This window comes from Phyllopteryx taeniolatus, chromosome 17, assembly GCF_024500385.1.
Source record: "Phyllopteryx taeniolatus isolate TA_2022b chromosome 17, UOR_Ptae_1.2, whole genome shotgun sequence".
NCBI lineage: Eukaryota > Metazoa > Chordata > Actinopteri > Syngnathiformes > Syngnathidae > Phyllopteryx > Phyllopteryx taeniolatus.
This window is the reverse complement of record NC_084518.1, coordinates 15,357,911-15,381,106: the sequence shown is the minus strand read 5'-3', so window position 1 is coordinate 15,381,106 and position 23,196 is coordinate 15,357,911. Positions and strand designations below refer to the sequence as shown.

General features: G+C 38.6%; 2 protein-coding genes across 2 annotated transcripts; both read left to right on the top strand.

Annotated features, from left to right (window-relative positions):
- Positions 1–1,226: 1,226 nt before the first annotated feature.
- aldocb (aldolase C, fructose-bisphosphate, b) lies at positions 1,227–11,105 on the top strand. The gene is made up of 9 exons (XM_061751619.1): positions 1,227–1,387; positions 6,280–6,396; positions 6,730–6,941; positions 8,234–8,288; positions 8,374–8,534; positions 9,350–9,433; positions 9,517–9,691; positions 9,765–9,964; positions 10,386–11,105. The coding sequence occupies exons 2-9, from the start codon at positions 6,285–6,287 to the stop codon at positions 10,476–10,478; spliced, it is 1,092 nt and encodes a 363-aa protein (XP_061607603.1). The 5' UTR covers positions 1,227–1,387; positions 6,280–6,284; the 3' UTR covers positions 10,479–11,105.
- A 720-nt stretch (positions 11,106–11,825) lies between these two features.
- Positions 11,826–23,193, top strand: pigs (phosphatidylinositol glycan anchor biosynthesis, class S). The gene is made up of 12 exons (XM_061752313.1): positions 11,826–11,880; positions 13,735–13,874; positions 13,966–14,077; positions 15,269–15,358; positions 15,495–15,586; positions 16,301–16,541; positions 16,682–16,824; positions 19,252–19,366; positions 19,450–19,595; positions 21,202–21,302; positions 21,376–21,586; positions 22,629–23,193. Exons 1-12 carry the CDS (start codon positions 11,862–11,864, stop codon positions 22,905–22,907), a joined length of 1,689 nt encoding a protein of 562 aa, XP_061608297.1. The 5' UTR covers positions 11,826–11,861; the 3' UTR covers positions 22,908–23,193.
- The last annotated feature ends 3 nt before the right edge of the window (positions 23,194–23,196 follow it).

Sequence of the window (23,196 nt, the reverse complement as noted above, 5' to 3'; positions counted from 1 at the left end):
GGAGCAGGTTCAGATTGGAAGCATGCTCCTCACACATTGAGACCAACTGAACCACACGTGAGCAAGATGTTAAACGTTAAGTACATGCGATATATGTAAATATGAACAAAGCCGAAACATCGGATATTGTCATGTTTGGTAGCGCCTGAAGAGCTTACTTAAACTTACTGTATGTAGCGCTAAAGCGCTTTAAGATCACATACACCCGTTCAGCCCCACATTCATACACTAATGGGCGGCCGCTGCCATCCAAGGCGCTGCCAGGCCCACTGGCAGCAATTTGGGGCTCAGTGTTCACAGCTACCATACTGTTTATGACTAAAGATGGTGCTTCGACCTGTTTTGTCGCATGTGGAAGTTGGTTGTGCCTGTGCATAACCCCTATTATCTTCAATCAGAATCATCTTTATTTACCAAGTATGTCCAAAACACACAAGGAATTTGTCTCCGGTAGTGCCGCTCTAGTACAACAGACAGTCAATTTACAGAACACTTTGGAGACATAAAGACATTGACAAAAAACAATTGTGCAAAAAGATGCAGAGTCCTCTAGCACTTAGAGCAGTTCGAATGACTAATATTGCAATAGTCCGGTGCAATGACCATTGTGCAAAGGGAGCGGAGACTTCAAGGAGAGTGTGCGGTTTGGGACAATGTTGGTTGTGCAAAAGTTACAGATACTCCTCAATCAGTGTGCAAATGGAGCAGATGCTCCTCTGGCATGAGTGGCCATGTATAAACAAACAAACATGTATGAGGCATTTAGAAACGCATCTCTGAATTTACTTTACAGGGGTTTTTAATTGTATTGGCAATAATAATGCTATGGCAAAGATAAGCAATATTAATGTTATTAGTATGACTAAATGAATTGTTGCAAATGTAAAAAAGTGTTGTACTGCTGCAAGTACAGGCAACAACTCGACTCATGAGCCAAATAATTAGGAAGGAATAGTTTTCCGTGCGGATTAAGCGATGCAGTTCTACGCCACTAACCATAACACACGTCTACACGTTTTGAGTGTCAGTAAAACCTGCGCATTGTTTTGACAAAACTTTAATTTTTCAGGTGTACATAATGAATTGGTCTGAAGATCATTTCAATTATAATTTTTGTTCCATTATTTGAAAAGGTCTAATTTCCACAGCTTCCACAACTCCACCTCTCGCCTCTATTGATTGACGATGCTGTAGTGCGCATGCGCAATGTACCCTGCCTCCCGCCGGTATGACTCAATGCTCTCTCAATGCCCCTCCTCTCCTCGGCTCCCTGAGGGTTTTGTAAAGCGTCACGTTGCTCTGCAGCACACTCGGTCTCTCCACTGAAGCTCGGGATCCTGCTCCTTCGACTTCCTCTCTTCTATTCGCACGTCCTCACCCAAGACAGGTAAGGAGACGACATTTTTTCTCAGAGCACAGCTTTCACCGCCATTTTGTTCCCCTCCCGCCGTGATGCTGCGCCTTCATCTTGCCTAGCTTAGTTTTTTAACCGTGAGCTAACCGTGAATTCTCCCCTGACAGATTCCGAGAAAAAATGTCTTGCCCGTATGTCAATACAATTCAATACATGATTATAAAGCATACGGTGTGGTATACGCCATCGAACTAGGGCGAAAATGGGACGACCTTCAAGGATGACAAGGTAGTCTGTTGCGTCGTCGTAAATAAGCGGCGGCGCGTGTTGTTCAAGCTTGACGAACGCTAAGTGTATACGTGCGCGTACACGCGTAATGCATATGACGGATGAGAAGGGCTGGTGTGCGCGTGAGCGAGTAGCTGTTCCCGAGCACGTAGACGTCCTCGGTGAAAGGGGGCGGGGCCAACTCTACATCCTGTATTTCCCCACACTGAGGATCAGCGCGACAGAAAATGGATGGGAAAAAGGGCATTTCATGATTAATAATGGGCATGAGATACATAATTGTCAAATAGGTTACAAATAATTATATTTGCCGTTTAATTTAGGTTAGAAAATGTAGTTTTTTTTCACCTTTTGATTTTTAAGTTCTTCAAATGTTTTTCCTTGTCAATTTTTGGCGCAGACGGCCATTTTGAAACATTTGCTCGCTTTTTTAGTGTGGCTTTGCTTCTGAAAACAAGGCCCCAAAACACAATTGAACAACACTTCCATGTTCAGCTTCTTTAGGCAGCAAACAAGTGGATTGGTGACTCAGCAAAACCTCCCTTGGTCGTGACCAAGCATTGCACTACATTTTGCCTCAATTGCTCTAAAATATGATGAATCAATTGTCACAAAATCAATAAATTCTGAACAATGAATCCACCATTCCATGTGAATGGTACATCTACCTCTTTGTTGGCTTGATTTTTAACATTTTCCTTCATTTCTAAGCAAATAATACATCTTAAAAGGCATATTGATAAAGTGTGCATGATTGTTGAGTCTTGGCGGAGATTTTCTAGTTATTGCAAGTATTACTGACTGTTAAGATGATGTCACAGAGGGGGGAGGGGGTGGACCACTCTCAATGTCGCACTGCAGAAATGGCGACTGAGCCAGGGATGCCCCCCCCCCTGCGCTCGACTTGTATTATCATCAGGTTGCTTGATAATATCATGACAGTGATCCGTTTGCTGAAGGTCTTTAGGGGACCTCTCAACATGCCTGGAAACGCATACATTCTTGGAATTTGTGTATCCCGGTGGAAAATGTACATATATACGAAGTGTAAGCATTTCAGGTGTCCCTTTTTAAAAGTTAAAAAAAAAAAAAAAAAAAAAAAAAAAAAAAAGAGCCCCAGACACCAGTTTTCACCTCTCAACTTGAAATTGGGTGCATGAGTCTATCATTACTGGATGCGCGGACCAATGCCTGAAATTGAACAGGAAGTCAGCCGTTTGGTTGTGAGGCAGCCATTTTGGACAAATTCCAAGGTTTGTTCTTGAATGAACTTCATCTAAGGAATTGAGCCAAATGAGCCCCAATAATAACACTGCAAAAACTCAAATCTTACTCATTTCCAGTGAAAACATCTTGCCGCACTTATTTTAAGACTGATTTGACTTCAAAATTTTCAGCAAGCTGTTTTGTCCCTAAAATAGGTGAAAAAAGCTCCCAGTGGAACTGGTATGGATTGACTTGATAATATTTTCAAAATAAGATTTATCTTAAAACAAGCCTGACTGAAAAGTTTGTTTAAAAAAAAAAAAAAAAAAGTCAAAACTGTGTGTAGCTCTTAAATAAAGGAAGATGTTTTCACTAAAATAAGAAATTTACTAGGTAAGATTTTGTTTTTGCAGTGAATAGAATAGAAAGCCTTTACTGTCATTGTCAACGAAATCTGAGTATACTAAACAGATGAGTAAGCATAATTGCCAAAGTCAGTTTTGAACGTTCTCTGAAAACAAGAAAAAACCCACTACAAATTCAACAAACAAGAAAAGCCCCATTGCCTCGGTTCAACCTTTCAGATTACGGTGACCTGAATGACTGACAGCTACACAGACATAAAGAAAAAACAAAAAATTTTTTGAGCAAACACATTGGTATTTTGTATTGATATTGTAACAGTAATTTAAAAATGACCTAGCTTAATGATTTTGAGCAAAATTGAAAATATCATATTAGCCTTCTATTTTTAGTTATGTTAATTTATATCGTGCAAAGTTGTCTTATTGATTTCTAACATGCAAGGTGCGCACCATTTAAATAATTGTTTTTTGGTCATTTTCAGCAAATTCGTCACTACCGCGATAGCACTGCTGACTGATACTGGCCGCTGTAGTCGTGATGTGAAATGTTCACACAGTTAACATTGTCTCAATTGTATTTGGAATTGCAGAACATCTTCGTAACATTTTTGAGCCTGTACATTAGTCTGTGCCTGACAAAAGATGGCTGCTATTTGCTGAGCGTGCTTTTCCTCCAGGCAAACGCTGTCTTTTGTCAGCCTTTTATCGAGTGTAAACACACGGTCCGACCTCTTCACATTCACCTGCATGTGTTGTTACCTCACAACACTCCCTAAGCTTAGGATTAGCACGTAGAACGCGCAGGGCCTGTTGGCTGGCCTCCAGACCCAACTCCTTTTGTCTGCGCGTACAATTCTTTTTGTGTGGCCCGGCCTTGTTGTCTTCACATGAATGCACCCCACAGTGTGGAACTGTGTGGAAGTTTCCGGGACAGCAAGATAATCCAAACTGGAACACAAATGTTAGCATTGTTACCAGTCAGGCAAGCGTAAAGAGAAGTTAACTACTGTATAATAAATTCAATAGAATAAATTAAAACTACTCATCCTTTGAAGATTCCTGGCAGAGATGAAATAATAGTAAAAAGCAAACAAAATAGAGTTTTAAAATGGACTTTTACTCTGTGGACTGTTTTTGGGTGTTCTATTTCTATTGTGCCAGGATAACTGACAAGAGGCACACTCAATTGCATTAATTATAGGACACATGGATCATGTAGCCCACAGCGGACTTATTCTACAGTGGTACCTTGACTTACGACTTTAATTTGTTCTGTCACCACACTCGTATTTCAAGTCAACTTTCCCCATTGAAATTAATTGAAATGTCATTAATCCGTTTCAGCCCCCTTAAAAAACACCCTCCAAGTTTTGTGTTTTTCAATAAGAAAAATAGCAGTCTACAGTATTGTAGTTTATAAAAACATAAAGCACTAACAAAATTAAATACAATGTAAAAACTAAACCGTTTCTGCATCATGATTTCATGCTTCAATTCAGTGGGCATTGCGCCGCTCCTTGATGTGCGTGCCTTCACCAATATGGGGCAGTATAATGCAAATATACATATATACAGGTGCATCTCAATAAATTAGAATACTGTCGGAGAGTTCATTTAGGTCAGTATTGCAATTCCAGATATAATACTGTAAATTAGACAGATTCATGCAACACAAGAAAATAATTTCCAGAAGGCTAATTCCAACCTCATTTCATTATTAAAATCTTTTTGAGTGTTTCTTATTTTTTTGTAGGTGGTAAAATGTGAGTTTTCATCAGCTGTAAGCTGAAATCATCAAAATAATACCAAATAAAATCATAAAATAGTTTACTCTGTGTAGTGAATCTGTTTTTGAATTGAACTACAGAAATTAATGAATTTTTCTAATTCTAATTTATTGAAATGCACCAGTAGTACTGTACTCTAAGATTAGATGATGAAGCGTGAGGACTCTTGCAACTAAACTGCAGTAATACTAGTCATTTTTGGTATCTCATAAACGTATGCCTGTGGTTATGTGCTCTGTATGTGTTGATGCACCATTTGTGTTCAAATATAATTATTTTTTTTTTTTATACAACGTTGCGATATCAATGCTGGTTTTGTTAGCCTGTCTGTGGCGTTTCACATTGTGTTTTAGCATTAAGCTAATAAACTTTCGTCAGACAGTTATTTGGTTTAATTGTTTTACGTTAAATTTTTAAATAAACTTTAACTGGGAGTGATAAACAGCAGTAATTTCGAGGTGGAGTGCCAGAAGTTAAATTTTACGTAAAATTTTTGATCGCATGACAAAGCAAAAAATATCTGCGCAACAGCTTGTCACTAAAAAAAACTCCTCGTAAGTCAAAGCACCACAGTACTTTATTTTGAGTGGTTAAATAAAATTTCTGCTTTGTCATCAATAGTTTCCTCCTGTGGTGGTGTCGCAAAAAAGGCAAAGAATAAGCGCCTGAAAGAAAGAAAGAGAGCAACTCAAGACTGAATGAATGGGGGTGTAAAAACGACATAGTCAATTGCGTTGCTGAGGATAGCGCGGCGAGCCCAGCAAGCATCTCGTTACATAATGGCTCCACCTCTGTCTGCTTGTGCAGCAGAGCGCTTACGTAATCAATTATTTACGGCGGAGAAAGCGGTGGGAGGGAGGGAGGGTTGAAGGGATGGAAAGCGTGCTCGCCAGCACGTCCTGACTGCTTGCCGGTTCCCTTCATTCTCTGACCGGACGATGTGTCAGTTGCATTTTAAGGAACATTCAATCCCACATAAAGTGAAATGTGTCTTAAATGGCTTCATTTGGATGCCAGAACATTCCATTCAATCTACTTGAACAACAAAGCCCCTGCTGCTTTTCTGTTAATCTCTATTGTGCAATGTGGCAGTCAAGTTGTTTAACTTGGAGTTGTTGATTCAATTTCTATTGTGCAAGTTGCCAGTTATCACAAATATATGCTGTAGTGTGAGTACGCCGGTAGAGCATCAGCTGGGATTGCCATGTTGGAGCAGTTAGATAAAGCTGTTGTGGATGAAGCAGAACATGACCTCCCCCTGTGTCTGTGTGTTTTTCAGCCACCATGACTCACCAATTCCCTGCGCTGACTCCAGCCCAGAAGAAGGAGCTGCAGGACATCGCCCTGAGGATCGTAGCCCCCGGCAAGGGCATCCTCGCCGCTGATGAGTCCACCGGTATGCTTCGGTTAGTTTATGTTGTCATAATACCAAAATTATGACAACATGACTATACCTACATAGATACTGAAAAGATACCATGGCCAAAATCTTTTTCCCACTGACTTTTTGTTTGGACAGTTCATATGTGCTTAAACAAAAGAGAATACTGTACTGAGTCATTTTTATGAAGTCTACTTTAGTGCGCTGTAGTGCAATAATGAGCATCCTCAATTTAGGATCTTAATTCGATTAAGTGCATCACATTTGCTAATGTGCTCCTCTTTGAAGTGTCAGAAGTGTTCCCTCCTCTGGTCTGTGCGGTTTAATAACAGTGTGTGCTGCTTCTAGGCAGCATGGCGAAGCGCTTCACCCCCATCGGCGTGGACAACACAGAGGAGAACCGTCGGCGCTACCGCCAGCTGCTGTTCACGGCCGACCAGCGCATCGACAGCTGCATCGGTGGTGTCATCTTTTTTCACGAGACGCTGTACCAGAGCACAGACGACGGCACACCCTTCTCTAAGCTCATCAAGGACCGCGGCATTGTCGTTGGCATTAAGGTGCATGTTCAAACAACCAGCACTATTTTTGTCCAGTTTGTGTTTCTGTGGGTCGATTCTGTTAAGAAAAAACTTACACTCATGATGGGGGACACACCCGGAGCCTTCCACAGTGTTGTGTAAACACAAGATCAGATTTCGATAGCAGTCAGGTCATTACATCGATCTAAAACAATATGGCCTGCTCTGTTATTTAAGCCAGGCCACCAAACATTTCCATTATCAAATTATTAAGCGTCCTGTAATATTTGGTGCATTAATTTAACTTTATCATATTTAATAATTAAAGGTACCCTTCCATTAATTTTTTTTCCATAATATTTGATATCCTTTTATCGGGTTTGCAAGGTAATTTGGGTTGGAAATGCCCAGAATGTCCTTTTTCAAGCTTTTCTGGTTGGTCTTTTACGCCTGGCAGTTGAAACGAGCAAATTTCTCATTAATATGTGAGATCTAAATACGGTTTGCTCTGATTGGATTGCTCATCTTCCCCAATTTAAATATGGAAAGCAGCTTGGCTCTGGATTGGTCTATATTACGGCATTGACTAACATAGAGAATAATGGAGCAGCCAAGAATTCATAGCGACGCCATGTTCTTCGATTTAGGTTTATTTATTTATGAGTTGAGTGAGTGGGTATCAGTAACAAAGTGAGCAAGTACTTGAATATTAATTTACTAAACTATGCAAGCCATATGCCGTTTATTACCTTTTGCATTCAATTAACAAACCGCATCGATGTCAAACTTAAACCTCGTTTTGAACTATTTTATGCATAAAACAGTAGGAAAGAAAAGGATTTTGATGTAAGAGGACAATTTCAGTTTTTTTCAAAATGGTATTTATTAACCCTATTTGGTGAAAGAAAATTGGTGCGGAGGAACGGAAGATGAATGAATATATGAATTTGTTTTATTTGACTGCTGTTCTTTATTTGATTAAAATAAATCAGCTATCCAGATAATTATTGAGGAATGTAAAAATATTCATGAAATAAATAAAAACGACAATGACAACGATTGAATATATAAAATAAGTGAAATTAACAAATAACTAAGTTATTAATTTAACAAATTCATTAACATAATAAAAAATAATTAATGCAACAGCTAATATGCATTAATTCTAAATAACACATTTAAATTTTATTATTATTAAAAAAATAAACGGTTTTACATACATATTTGAACTTTTTTTTCCCCCCAATGCTGTCCATTTTGAAAAATCGAATGTGGCCCGAGAATACAACAAAGTTTGCCCACCCCTGACCTAAACTGACTTTTTGTTGCAGGTGGACAAAGGTGTTGTGTCCCTGGCTGGAACCAATGGAGAGACTACCACTCAAGGTAACACACAGCACATAAAACCGAGCAGACTGTGATATCAAGCGTCATCCGGTCCTTGACTTCCGGATGCTTCTCTGCACCGCAGGTCTGGATGGACTGTCTGAGCGCTGTGCCCAATACAAGAAGGATGGTGCTGACTTCGCCAAGTGGCGCTGCGTACTTAAGATTAGCGAGACCACGCCCTCCGAACTGGCCATTTTTGAGAACGCCAATGTGCTAGCTCGCTACGCTAGCATTTGCCAGCAGGTTAGTTTTTATTTATTTATTTTCTATTTTTTATTTTTAAACCAACACCCCAATGTGCTAGCGTGGTATGCAATATGCAATCACCAGTATTTTGGTGCTTTTTTAAAATTATTTTTATTTTTTTATTTTTTACATTTATGCACCTGTGCCTTTCAGAACTTCCTAGCAAGTAAATTTTAAATGTTTTAGGGAAAACAAAGGAAAAGTAATTCAACAAACAAGAGTCCAGTTGCCTTGATACAACCTTTGTAGATTGCTTAGAATCTACACAGATATAAAGAAAAAAAAACTTTTAGCAAGCACATTGTTTTTTTTAAAATAAATATTGTGAAGGCGGACGACTGGTTAGCACATCTGCCTCACAGTTCTGAGGACCGAGGTTCAAATCCCGGCTCCGCCTGTGTGGAGTTTGAATGTTCTCCCGTGCCTGCGTGGGTTTTCCCCGGGCACTCCGGTTTCCTCCCACATCCCAAAAACATGCATGGTAGCTTGATTGAAGACTCTAAATTGTCTTAGGTGTGAATGTGTGCGCGAATGGTTGTTTGTTTATATGTGCCCTGCGATTGGCTGGCGACCAGTTCAGGGCGTACCCGGCCTCTCGCCCGAAGATTGCTGGGTTAGGCTCTGCACGCCAGCGACCCTAATGAGGATAAGGGGAACGGAAGATGAATGAATGAATGAAATTGTGACAATAAGTTAAAATGACTTTGGCAATTATGCTATTAGGCTAATCATCTGCGTGGTATCTGGTATTTGATGACTTCATCTCTCTGTATTTGTAGTTGCAATTTCCAGTAACGTGCTTTTAATTTCAGAACGGCATTGTTCCCATTGTGGAGCCAGAAATCCTCCCTGATGGAGACCATGACCTGAAGCGCTGTCAGTATGTCACAGAGAAGGTAATCTAAAAAAATATATATTTTTTTAAAAAGTATCAATAATTTTGATTTGCGTTAACAAATGGATACCTGTTGGACACTAGGTCCTCGCCGCAGTGTACAAGGCTCTGTCAGACCACCACGTCTATCTGGAAGGCACCCTGCTCAAGCCTAACATGGTGACCGCCGGACATGCCTGCCCCAGCAAGTACAGCAACGAGGAGATCGCCATGGCGACCGTCACTGCCCTGCGTCGCACCGTGCCTCCCGCCGTCACAGGTGAGAAAGCCAATGTTATAATCATCCCAGCATGCAGCCCTCGCTGATAACTATTATTTGTCGTCCATTTTAGGCGTCACCTTCCTGTCGGGCGGCCAGTCCGAGGAGGAGGCCAGCGTCAACCTCAATGCCATTAACACCTGCTCCCTGGCCAAGCCCTGGGCGCTCACCTTCTCCTATGGCCGCGCCCTGCAGGCCTCTGCCCTGCAGGCGTGGCAAGGGGAACTGAGCAACGAGAAGGCCGCCACTGAGGAGTTCATCAAGCGCGCTGAGGTCAGTCACAGGCCTACAAAATACAATTACAGCGTTTCGATAGTCTCTTTTGGAACATATTTTCCGAAATTGGCGTAAAACATTTACTTGGTTGTTTAACCATCAAGGCTGTATGCTGGCTGTAAATTTCAATCCCGCTTCCTCTTTTTACTCATTTTAGCTGTGTTAATGCAAATGTAATGAAACTTCCCAAGGGTGTTGATTTTTGTCCTTTCCACGCTGCGACAACGAGTCGCTGTAAAGCTTCATGCCAGCGCGAAATCCCTGTCAACAAGCTGGCTGGCTGGCAGGCAGTTTTTAAATTTATCTGCGCGCGCACCCACGCCCGACATCGAGGCGCTCTAAACCTGGTCTGCAATTTGGAGTATTTGTGTATTCACTTTCCGGGTTCTTTAAACGTGTTTTATTTCTTGTTTTTCAGGCAAACGGCTTGGCAGCCCTGGGCAAGTATGAGTCCTCTGGCAGTGCCGGCGCGACAGGACAGTCCCTCTATGTGGCCAATCATGCCTACTAAAAGCAACCATGTGACCGAGTTAGTCTTCTATCTGCTCTGCTATTAAACCTTAACCCATTCCTCCCCACACACTTCCTCCATCCATGCATCACTGGCCTGCGCTGTCTAGTGAACTTAGAGTGATTAGAACATTAGGTGTTTAAAAGCAGAAAGGAGCACACTGAAAGGGAACATCTATATTTTTCTGATCGAACAAATTAACAGTTTAAAACTATTTTGGAGGTAGGACCCAAAAAAAGAAATAGGCTTCTTGTCTCCTAGTTTAGCATGTGTGTGGGACCAAGCAGTCATTATGGTGACATCGAGGAGTTTGGGAGGTGACGGTTCGTCGGAAAAGACCCAAGAGACTCAACTTCCAAGCTGCCACTAATCAATCAACTTTGTGTGCGTGTGTCCACGTTAGCTTTAAATTGCACAGTTTTAATGTATACGGTTGTGTGAAGCTGTCAATATTGTGTCATTTCCCTCCCCCCAAAGGAAGTAGAAAGAAGATGAGGATGATTGGTTTGCGGGGAGTCACTCACTGCTGTATCGGATCAACTGTGACGTATGTGTTGTTAATATTGTTCTTGAAGCACTCGCTGTGTCAAATAGTGAAGACAAATAAACTATATTAAAACAATGAAAGTTTGTGTGCTTGCATGTTTACAATGTATTCATTTTTTAAAATTGTTTATGCATTTTCTCTACATTATACGCTAAAAGACACTATCTGGCTGACTAAAGTACATTGCTATTTTTTTAGTAAAATGGGGGCAAGCATTGCAGTACTTACAAATTTAGATGTTGTAGTGCAAAAGATGAAGCAAATATTTTACTATCTGGAATTAAATGTGTAATTTTTGCAAGTAAAATTGCTGAATAGGCAAAAATCGATGAAGGGTTAATCATTAAAAAGTACTCTGACTTAATTTTTTTACTGTGAAATAAAAGTGTATTTCTCACAAATACTGAAAATGCTCAATAGTAAATAGTATATTTTATCCTTTTTTAAATTTTGAAGTATTACCATGTACAATTAAAATGTGTAGTAGTAGTTATTAAACCAACTGTTTATTATAATTTCGTAACTGAAAATGCCAATTTAAATTAAAAGATCACAAATTATAGGATAATAATGAGTAAACAAAAAATGCTTAATTTTATTTGTTCAAATACATAGGAGGTAAATGCAGGGATTGCAAAATCTAATGAAAACATTTCCAAATAAAAAAATAATAGCACAAAAATGAGAGGTTAAAAAAAACTGAAGAAAATAATGCCGATTTCTGCTTTTTGTCGGCGGAGCATTTTGTTTTCTGCTGAAAAGTGTGGCGTGAGTAGGCGGTGACATCACATATTTGGTCATGTGACCTGTGACGTCGCGCTCATTGCGTTGCAGAAATGGCTATCGCGGAAGTGGGTGAGTAGTAATACAAGCAGAGCAGTGCGTTTTTCGCTTTCATATTATTCTTCCATGTTCAGACGACATTGCCACTTTGTGACATTTTAATAGTTTATTTTATTTTTAATTGAATGTGCTGCCGGTGATTTTAAACGCTTTGTTTGGCGGTCGCACTATGGAGACACTCTGCTTGGCTACCGTTAGCTATAGCTCGCCGAAGACCTCCTCCGCTTTAATAACACAAAAACTGGCTTTTTATGTCATATGCCACAATGAATAAATCATTGACAATAGGGCTGTGCAACGTAACCTTAAAATAAAAGCACCGGTTGCTTTCACAAAAATTTGGTTCTCAATTTTAACGGCTTTCCCCTCTTTTCAATAAACTATAAAGCAACTCACAATATCATCATTCAAAGCATCCCATCCTTTCTGGAATTTCTTATTAACTTGTATCAACTTCCACGTAATTTTTTAGGTTTTTTTTGGTTTTGTTTTTAAACAGATATGAAAATAAGTGTTTCCTCTTGGAAAATGGAAAATGTTTACACTTTGGTCAAAACATGTAAACAAGATCTTTAGTAAATTAAAATTTTGCTAACTGGCCACGTGATTGCCTTCCTTCCACCAGGCTTGTTTCTCCATCCATCTTCTCCTCACGAGTGTTACGGGCGTGCTGGAGCCTTTCCCAGCTATCATCGGGCAGGAGGCGGGGTACACCCTGAACTGGTTGCCAGCCAATCGCAGGGCACATACAAACAAACAACCATTCGCACTCACAGTCACACCTACGGGCAATTTAGAGTCTTCAATTAACCTACCATGCATGTTTTTGGGATGTGGGAGGAAACCAGAGTGCCTGGAGAAAACCCACGCAGGCACAGGGAGAACATGCAAACTCCACACAGGCGGGGCCGGGGATTGAACCCTGCTCCTCAGAACTGTGAGGCTGACGCTCTAACCAGTCGTCCACCGTGCCGCCAGGCTTGTTTCTCGTCATACGCAAAACAAAGTGAAAATGATTCCACTCATAAAGCGGATTAAACCTGCTCATCTGAAAAGTCTCTAAATGTAGGAACAAAGTCACAAATTTTAACACTGACTAGCTTTTATCAACTAGCTCCACTAGTTTATGTTGTGAGTGCAAGCAGGGCATCAAATTTGATTTATGGAAGCCGCTTAAAAAAAATAAATTAAATCTTCCTGGTAAATTAATTCAAATAATAATAAACTCTAGAGTGAACCCCTGCATATTAACGGTTCAGCATTAACGAATGTGCATATTTGCAGATTATTTTTGTTGTCTGCTGAAATCTCATTTTATTTGCTGTTTTTCTGCTCAGGCCATAAATTATATCTGGTGGAATCTTGGTGTGGTTGTAATGTTTAATTCATTGATCGTGTGTGTCCCCCCCCCCCATCTGCGCTTGATACTTTGTTTTGTTGGCAGTCCCTGAATGCACCTCGTGCACTGAAAAAAGTGAAAGTATGTTTCTGCTTCTGCCCATGTAGTATACTTTGCCGTTGCTTAGATTACCTAGCATTTATTATTGTGTGAAAATGCCAAAAGGTGAGTTTAATGACTTAATACCATTTGCTAGCCAATACTGTTGATCTTGTGGCTTCTATACACAATTACAACTTTTTAGCAGGGGCCTTAATTAGCAGATTTTTGCTATTCACAGAGGGGCTTGGTCCCTATCCTTCACAAATAGCGGGAGCTCACCGTAATAGCCCAGCCCTAATTGAACTTTAGAAATGTCAGCATTTGTTAGTTAATAGTTGGGCTTGTTACATCCAATTAGCTTTCTTTCAACCATCCCTGAAAAGTAGTCTTAAAACTATGTACACATATTTTTGTCAATTTTTCAGAGAAAAGGCGCGCCCAGCATGCCGTCCTGTCCATCGCGGCTGTGGTTATCCTTCTGGGAATCCCCATGTGGTGGCGGACCACCGCCACATACCGTGCCTGGTTGCCTGTGGCTCAGATTCAAGAGCTGGCTAAGCTGCAGGTCGGCCTTTGTGGTTCAATTCTTCCTCTTCCTATGCTTCATTTACACCTTTAAAAACATCCCTTCTTCTTCTCCTCCGGCATGGTCGCAGCTCCTTCTGAGCGCTGACATCGAGGTGGTGTTTGCACGTGGGACGCTGACGCCGGAACAGCAGAAGAAGATCCCTGTGACGCACACACGTGATGAGGAGCATGCTATTGACGGTGAGTTGTTAATGCATCTTTACCACTTATCCTTCAACAGCAATAATAATGCCTTTGATTTAAAAATGGCTCTTTTATTATCCATCATGATAATGATCAGTTTATTCATATCCCACCAGTCTTAAAAATATTTAAATATTTATTCCATTAAAATGCAATTAATTGCAAAGCCTCTAATATTTTCCAACACATAAAAATATTTTAAAAGTATGTTTTACTCTTTTTATTTATTTATTTATTTATTTTTTCCCCACCCTAACAAATGTTGAGTTAATATTATATTAATTCTTTGCAGTTGATTAATTACTGTACCTCTTATTACATTTTGTAATCAACACTAGGTAAAACAGTTTATCATTTGTTCTATTTTTTTAGTTCATTGTGTTAAATATGTGATTGCCCCACCACTAGTTCATGTTCGTTTTCTCCCCTTTTTTTACTTAAATTTTAAATATTGTATATTTTTTTTTCAAATGTAAATTTTTCTCAAAATAATTAGAAAAAAAGTAACACAAAAAACCCAAAACTAATATAGTCGTGATTTGACTTAAGAGTTTGCTTTGTGCCATGACCACTACCGTAACACAAAGCATCTTTCCCCATTGAAATGAATGGAAATGGCATTATTTCATTCCAGCCCCGAAAAAACACCAACAATAAATTTTGTATCATGTTTTTAATAATAAAATTAGCACTTTGCAGTATTGTACTTTATAAAACATACAGCAATAATATAATGTATAGAATTAAACAGTCTGGTCATCATGATTTCGTGCTTTAATTGAATGGGCCTCCTGGTGTGCGCACGGACGTAGTTATAATACACTTTGATTGGATGATGTAACACCACGAAGACTGCAGTTTATTAGTTGTTTTTTTGCAGAGGATGAAGAATACATTGTCTGTCTAGATATTTTGCGGCACTGTTAAGTGTTTAAATAAATTGTTGAAATGATTATAACTACTGGAACATCGGTGCTAGTTTTGTTAGCCCATGTACGCTGTTTTGCATTGCTTGTGGTAAAGTGCACTGCTATCATCTAGCGATGGCAACGCAAATCTCTGCTCACAATTCAAGACAAAGAATCGGAAAACTCAAGTTGGTTCACTCGTAAGTCGAGGTGTCAATGTGTTTAAAAATGTTGACAGTCAAATTTTTTTTATAATCTTTTTTTTTTCACGATTTCCCAGGAGGCACTTCTTTGACATACAGATATGAGACGCGTTACCGCACAGCGACCATCATGGAGGAGGACGCCATGAACCAGCCCACTGCTGCTGGTCCGTCTCACAGTTTGGTTGCCTCGCCCGCTCACATCAGTTTTGATGCCTCTGCGACCCGACCTCGGATAAGTGAAAGAAAATGAATGGATTTTTTTCTAATGTTGTCTTTTCTTTTCATCTCCACTCCTTTTAGCGACCGATCTTTCCTTGAACACACTCAGCGAGAGTCCGTGTGGTTCTTTGGTGGTCTATGTGATCCCAAAATCCTCTTCGCTGCTGCCTCAGGTAGTGTTCATGTTAAATGCGTTAAGTAAACAATTTAAAAAAAAAAAATGCAATTAGTTACATTGACTTTGTCGTTAATGTCAGTCAGAAAGTTGTCTTTTTCTTGATTTGTTTTGACAGTCAGCAAAAAAGGGAAGTGTTGAAAAAAATGTTTTTCAAATAAAGTCATACATTTTCTAGAAAAAAAAAATTTTTGAGGAAAAAGTTGCACATGTTCAAGAAAAAAATGTTATATTCTTCGGGCAATATTTTTATACTTGGGAGGAAAAAAAGCCATATATTTGAACAAATGTTTTCTTCAGAGGAAATTTGTTTTATATTTTTGCAAAAAAAAAGCTTATATTTTGGGCCCCCCAAAAATATTTCTGGAGTCACATTAAAAAAAAAAAAAAAAAAAAAGTTGTACATATTTCGAAAAATGTTGTATATTTTAGACAAAAACATGATACATTTTGGAGAAATCGTATCTTCCAGAGAAAAATGTTGTACATGTTCAAGAAAAAAAAAAGTTTAATACTATTGTGAAAAGCCATTTTCTTTTTGAAGAAGTATATTTTTGACCAAAAAGTATTTTGGGGGGAAAAGTCAAGAGAAGTCAAGAGTTTTTGAGAGAAAAGAAATTCTTGAGAAAATAGTTGTTTACGTTCAAGAAAAAAAATCATATATATTAAAGAAAAAAACATGACAAATGGGGCTAATCTCATCTGCTAACAGGATGTGGACGTCTACGTGGGTCGACGGCGGACGGCCTTGCTGCGAGTGGACGTTGAAACGAAGGCGGGCAAGACACTGGATCAAGTGCTGGCTGGCGTGGAATCGCGGGTGAAGAAGGTACTGCAGGTGATGTCGTTCAACCACGGCGACATCATGGCCGCCCTCAGCGACAGAGTGCGACTGAGCCCGGGAAGCACACAGATCAAAACTGACAGCGTGAGAGCCTTCAAGTCCAGCCCGGGTTTGTAGCACGGCACGCTTTGTACACATGACACATACAATTATAAAATACCGATAGAATTCCCTGGTCACGTGATGTTTGCCATCACTTGTTGCAAGGCAGAATTAATGGGACTCATTCCTGTTTGCCTCCTACTGTAGGTTACGAGATCACCTTCAGCCTGCTGAATCCTGACCCAAAGTCACACCGCCTGTACTGGGACATAGAGGGCGCCGTGCGCACCTACATCCAGCCCCTGCTCTCCAAACTGAGCCCCGTGGCCAACTTTAGCGTCGACTCTCAGGTACCTAATTAAAACAATTTAATGTAATACAATGTAAAACATTCAGGATTTAATTTCCTTTTATATATATATATATATATGATAGATGTACATTACTAATCCAGTGAGAGGAAAGTAAGAATTGTATTTGGTTAAATTAACTTAATTAATTATCTCTTAAAATGCTACTAAGCAGCCCCAAAAAATGGCATGTAAATTCAACACACCACAGAGAAGAGTAATGTTAACAAGCCTGCCAAATGTGAATGAATAAAAAAAAAATTGCTACATATATAAAATCAGGTTTTAAAACTTGAATAATAAGGGCCACCTCACAGCTCTCAGACACGATGGGTGTGTTGAATGGATGGGCCAAAAGGAATCAAATGTACTGAGAGGGTGATAGCTTTATACAATGTAAAAACATGTTAGGAGATCTCAACTTCAAAACTGAATGGTTATTGTGGACTATAAAGATAAATATTAGCAGACAAGTCAACTTACCCTCGTCGGTGACATAATGTCACAGCTGAACCCGGCACCTGACAACAGCGGGACGGTAGGAGGAAGCCCAGGTAGTTAAGACAGTCGGCGCTCCCCCATTCACGAGTATCAAGTTACCCACGAAGCCATGTAGCCAACAGTCGATTCGTGGGTTGATGTTCAGCTCGCCATCCGCGTCTGTCTTTAAGGAGTCAATCCATTGCTTTTTTAATTTCCTCATTTTTTGGGAAGCTGAGAAAAATGTCACCGAGCTTTTCTGTAAATTGAGGCATCCAGCGAAGATGCATTTTTGGAATGTAGCCATCGTTGGTTTGCTCACTGCACGCTGGAGTGGTAAATGGGGCTTGTTATCGAAGCTCAGCACAGCTAACACTCAACTGAGCAGCCAAATGAAATTACATCACTTTATCCTTATATAGTGGGGGAGGGAACTCCGCCTCGAAAGCATACGCTGGGGCTGTGTTTTAGCCCCGCCCACAAAATCAGGAAAATTCGAACGGTAAAAAAAATCCTTAAGCTATATCTCAACAATTTAGCACTCTATTGTTATATGTTTGCATATGTTTTCAGCACTTCTCTTCAAACATATTTAATGCATTTAGAAACAAAAGACTAATATCTGCTTAGAGCCTCTTTAAACTTTATTGTATTTGATTTCGATAGATGTAAAGGACATTATTATTACTGTGAAAGAAATTGAGGATTTGATTTCATTCAATTTTATTAATAGGTTTATTCAGTTTGATTGATAATAATTATGTTTTCATTTTATTAGGTTTTATTTAATCCAGTTATATTTATATAGTAATTTAATATTCTTTTATTTCACAATATATTATTTTGATAGATACTTTATTTTTCCCATGAGGGAAATTAAGGATTTTATTTAAATGTATTTATTTCTATTTAAATATTTTGTTCTATGTATCATTCTTTTTATTTATGTTTTGATAGATAAACTTATATATATATATATATATACACACATATATATATATATATATATATATACACACACATATATATATGTATATACATATATATATACATATATACATATATATATATATATATATATATGTGTATATATATGTATATATGTATATATATATATATATATATATATATATATATATACACACATATATATCCATCCATCCATTTTCTGAGCCGCTTCTCCTCACTAGGGTCGCGGGCGTGCTGGAGCCTATCCCAGCTGTCATCGGGCAGGAGGCGGGGTACACCCTGAACTGGTTGCCAGCCAATCGCAGGGCACATAGGAACAAACAACCATTCGCACTCACAGTCATGCCTACGGGCAATTTAGAGTCTCCAATTCATGCATGTTTTTGGGATGTGGGAGGAAACCGGAGTACCCGGAGAAAACCCACGCAGGCACGGGGAGAACATGCAAACTCCACACAGGTGGGGCCGGGGATTGAACCCGGGTCCTCAGAACTGTGAGGCTGACGCTCTAACCAGTCGGCCACCGTGCCGCCCACACATATATATATATATATATATATATATATATGTGTGTGTGTGTATATATATATATATATATATATATATGTGTGTATATATATATATATATATATATATATGTGTGTATATATATATATATGTGTGTGTGTGTATGTAAATTTTTTGTTCTTTTTTTGATAGCTAAATGTACTTAATCCTGTGATTAAATATTATTCATTTACTTTAGTGGTAGTTTTAGATTTTATTATTACAATAATACATTATTATATATTTAATAACGCCGTGCGATTATTACCAGTTCCGGGTGTACCCCGCCTCCTGCCCGATGATAGCTGGGATCGGCTCCAGCACTCCCGCGACCCTTGTGAGGATAAGCGGCTCAGAAAATGGATGGATGGATATATTTAATAATAACTTGTTTGTCAGTACAAATGTATAAGAAATTTGTTGTGTTGGCAGATACTGCACTACGCCATGCTGGGTGTCACCTCGCACTTCGACGGCGGCTACGGTGCCTACACGCTGAGCGCCGACAGCCTGACGCACGTCATCAACCTCGTGGAGGCTCGACTGGGTAACTCAACCACTGGTCGGTTGCAATATTTCCTTCGGGGTGCGTCCTAATGAGCGTTTTGGGTTGTTTTGTTTGGTGTCCAGTCTCCAATGCCGCCTCATCCAACCCGCTACTCAACTTCCTGCTCTACGTGCCCGACGCGCAACACTCGCCGCTGCGTATCCTCGATCACCAGAAGCGACAGGTTGCCTCCAACGCCTTTCACTCACCGCGCTGGGGCGGAATCATGGTGAGAGAGGGTCTGGGATGTCAAAGTCTACACCCGTTGCTCAGTAAAACAGATACGGGATTAATTTGTTGCGTCCAGTCTGCCTAGCTGCTTTCGTTTTGGAGGTTTTCTCCAAAATAGTCAATTACCTGAATAGTTTCTTGAAAATACTGTCTACAACTTTAAATATACCAGACTTTTCCCCCCCCTTAAACTATGCAACCTTTTTAACTTTGAAGTGTCAGACATTTTACCTTTAACGTATACCCGTTTTCTGGATATATTTCAGACTTTTTAACCTCGAAAATACACAATGTTTTACAAACTTTTTTTCTCAAATTATCCAATGTTTTAACCTCAGAATTTACAACTTTATTCTTTGAAGTATATTCCCTTCTCCTCAAAATGTACAACTTTTTATCTTGAAAAGTTTTTTTACTCAAAAGCAGCCTTTTTTCCTCTAAATTGTAAAATGTTTAATCTAAAAAATTACACATTATCTCTAATTTCTGGCCTTTTTCTCGACTATATTGTATATATATATATATATATATATATATATTTTTTTTTAGAAATGACTTTTTTTTCCCGCTATATCCGAAGTATACAATCTTTTTAACTTTATATCAGACTTTTTACCTTTAACATACAACTTTCTTTCTCAAAACAATACTTTATAGGACCTTGAAAATATACCTTTTTACAAAGAAATTTTTTTTCCTTGAAATTGTGCAACTTTTGTCTCGAAAATATAATTCTTTTGACTTCTTTTGACTCTTTTCCCCAAAATATACAACGGTTTATATTGAAAATGTACTGTTTTTACTCAAATGTGCAACTTTTTTCTCTTTTGCAGGTTTTTATCTTGAAAATATTTGAGTTGTCTTTTCAAATATCAAAATCTTTTCTCCAAAATATTCAGTTTTTCTCAAGAAATATATGACTGTTTTCTTTGTAATAGTAAGCAACCTTTTTTGTTTTCTTCATAATTTCAGACTTTTCACCTTGGAAATATATATTGTATTTCTCGAAAAATTTTATCAAAAAAAAAGTGATCTGAGTTTTATATAAAATATTCAGAGCTTTATTCTTATTGTATGCCCTTGTCCTCCAAATATATCAGTGAGATAATATATACCTTTTTTTTTTGCTCAAATAGACACAAAATATCAAATACATTTCCTCTGAAAAATGACTTGTTTAACTTTTATCAAGAAAAGTGTCACACTTTCTAACTTGAAAATTTACAACTTTATTGTAATTGTATGCCCTTTCCCCCCTAATGTACAACTTCTTAGATCAAAACTATGCAGCTTTTTATCTCGAAAATGTATGTTTTTTTTTTTTTTTTTTTTTTCAAATATCCCAGTTTTTACTCTAAAATACTATTTATTGAGAAATACATGGCTTTTTTTCTCTCCATATTCTTACAATATGCAAACTTTTAAATTGTAAAGTATTAGACTTTTTACCTTAAACTTTTTTCAAGATAAAAAAAATATTAGTTTTTTGAGAAATACCTATATGGCCTTTTTTTCCTCCAAAAAGGACTTTTTAATGCCTGTAGAATCTGACATGTGGTCACCCTACAGTGTTGTGTGCGGTGATAAATATCGTGTTTTCTTAGGTGTACAATGTAAATGGCTTCTATGGACCGCATGCTACGTTCCCTGTTGACGTTGACATCAACATGGCCGAAGTGATGGGCGTCTTCCTCGCACAGCTACGGTAACATCTGGCGTCTTAAAAAGAATGACTCCGCATGTGTGTGACATCATCAAATAATCCCCGCCCACCGCAGTCTGTTGCTGGGCGTGCAGCCCTCTGCGCCTCCTGAGGGCTTCCTGATGGCGCCGCCCGGCAGCTCGGGGCTGTCCGACTGGGAGCTGGACCGCCTCATGTGGAGTCGCAGTGTGGAGAACATCGCCACGGCGACCACCTCCATCACGTCGCTGGCGCAGTTGCTGGACCAGATTGACAACATTGTGATCAACGATAATATCGCCCAGCAGGTAAGGCCATGGGAGTAGTGCCTGCGTGTGTTTGTGTGCGTGGCAAGTGCCATATTTATGAGAAAAAAAGTTTCATATTTTCAGGAAAAGCCTAATATTTTTTTATTTATGAAAAAAAATTATAGTTTTGATCAAATGTGAATATTCCTCCCCTAAAAAAAAATTGTTTTGGGGAGAAAATAGGGTATTATTAGGAAAACTATAGGATATTTTAATGAGGAAAAACAATTATATATTTTTGAGGGTAAGAGTTGTATATATTTTTTTTAAATAACGGAGAAAGACATATAATATACGTATTTCCATATATAGAACAAGTTTGATCTCTTTCAAGAAAAAGTGGGATATTTTCTAGAGTAAAAATCTTTGACAAAATATTTTTTGATGAAAAAGTCATTTAAAAAAATTTAAAACAGATTTGAGAAAGTTGTGTATTCAGAAAAAAAGTTGGATATTTTTGGAGAAAGATCTGATATATTTTTAGAAGTTATAGATATGGATATATATTTGATTAATTTTATTTAAGTCAGATATTTTTGAGGAAAAAATATACTTTGTGTATATTCCAGAAAAAAAGTTTTTTTGCAAAGAAAATCTGATCTTTATGAGAAAATGTATTTGTAAGAACAGTTCAAGAAAAAACGTCAGATATTTATGATTTTTTTTTTTCGGGAGTAGGATATTTTAAAAAAAGTTATTTATTTTCCAGAATAAAGTACTGTTAATATGTTTTCAAGTAAAAAAAAATCGATATAATTGAGAAAAGCCTCAGATTTTTTTTTTAATAAGAAAATTGTGTTTTTGAGAAAAGGCAAACCTTTTCTAGTAGACTGTCAAGAAAAGTTGCATGTTTTCGAGGAAAATGTTTTTTATGTTAACATTCTTTCCTTACTTAAGTATCCAACTATTTTTCCTCAAATTTAAGCAACTTTATTCTCATAAGATTACAACTTTTTCCCAAAATATCTTGACTTTTTTTCCCCCTCTAAAGTAGACACCTCTTTTCTAACAGTTATCTACCTTTCTGTGGTGTCCCGGGCAGGTGTCGAGCGCCGTGGCGTCGCTGCAGCTGGCAGCGGCCGAGCTGGAGTCGGGCAACCTGGCCTTCGCCCTGCAGTACAGCAAGGAGGCCATCCTGGCGTCGGAGCAAGCCTTCTTCGACCCTTCGCTGCTGCACCTTCTCTACTTCCCCAATGACCAGAAGTTCGCCATCTACATCCCACTCTTCGTGCCCATCACCATGCCCATCCTGCTGTCGCTGCTCAAAATAGCATCAGATGCGAGGCAGAGACGCAGAGACAAGCAGGCCAAGAAGGACTAAAGCGGTGAGAATTTTTTTTTTTTTTTTACTTTCATCCCCACCAAAACAAGCAAAAATCACTTTCTTTGTTCTTTAGATTTTAAGAAAAATTATGGATGGACTGTACATGCTTTTTATTGGACAGCAAAGCATTGCTATTTTGTGTGTCTGGGATTTTAAAATGATTTTAATGGGTGCCCACTGTGACTGTTCAACACTACTACTGGAAGCTTGTTAATAATGCCGTTTTTTAATATTTGAATTTGTCCTGTAAGTTATTGAAAAATAAAAAAAAAAGCTACTTTCACGT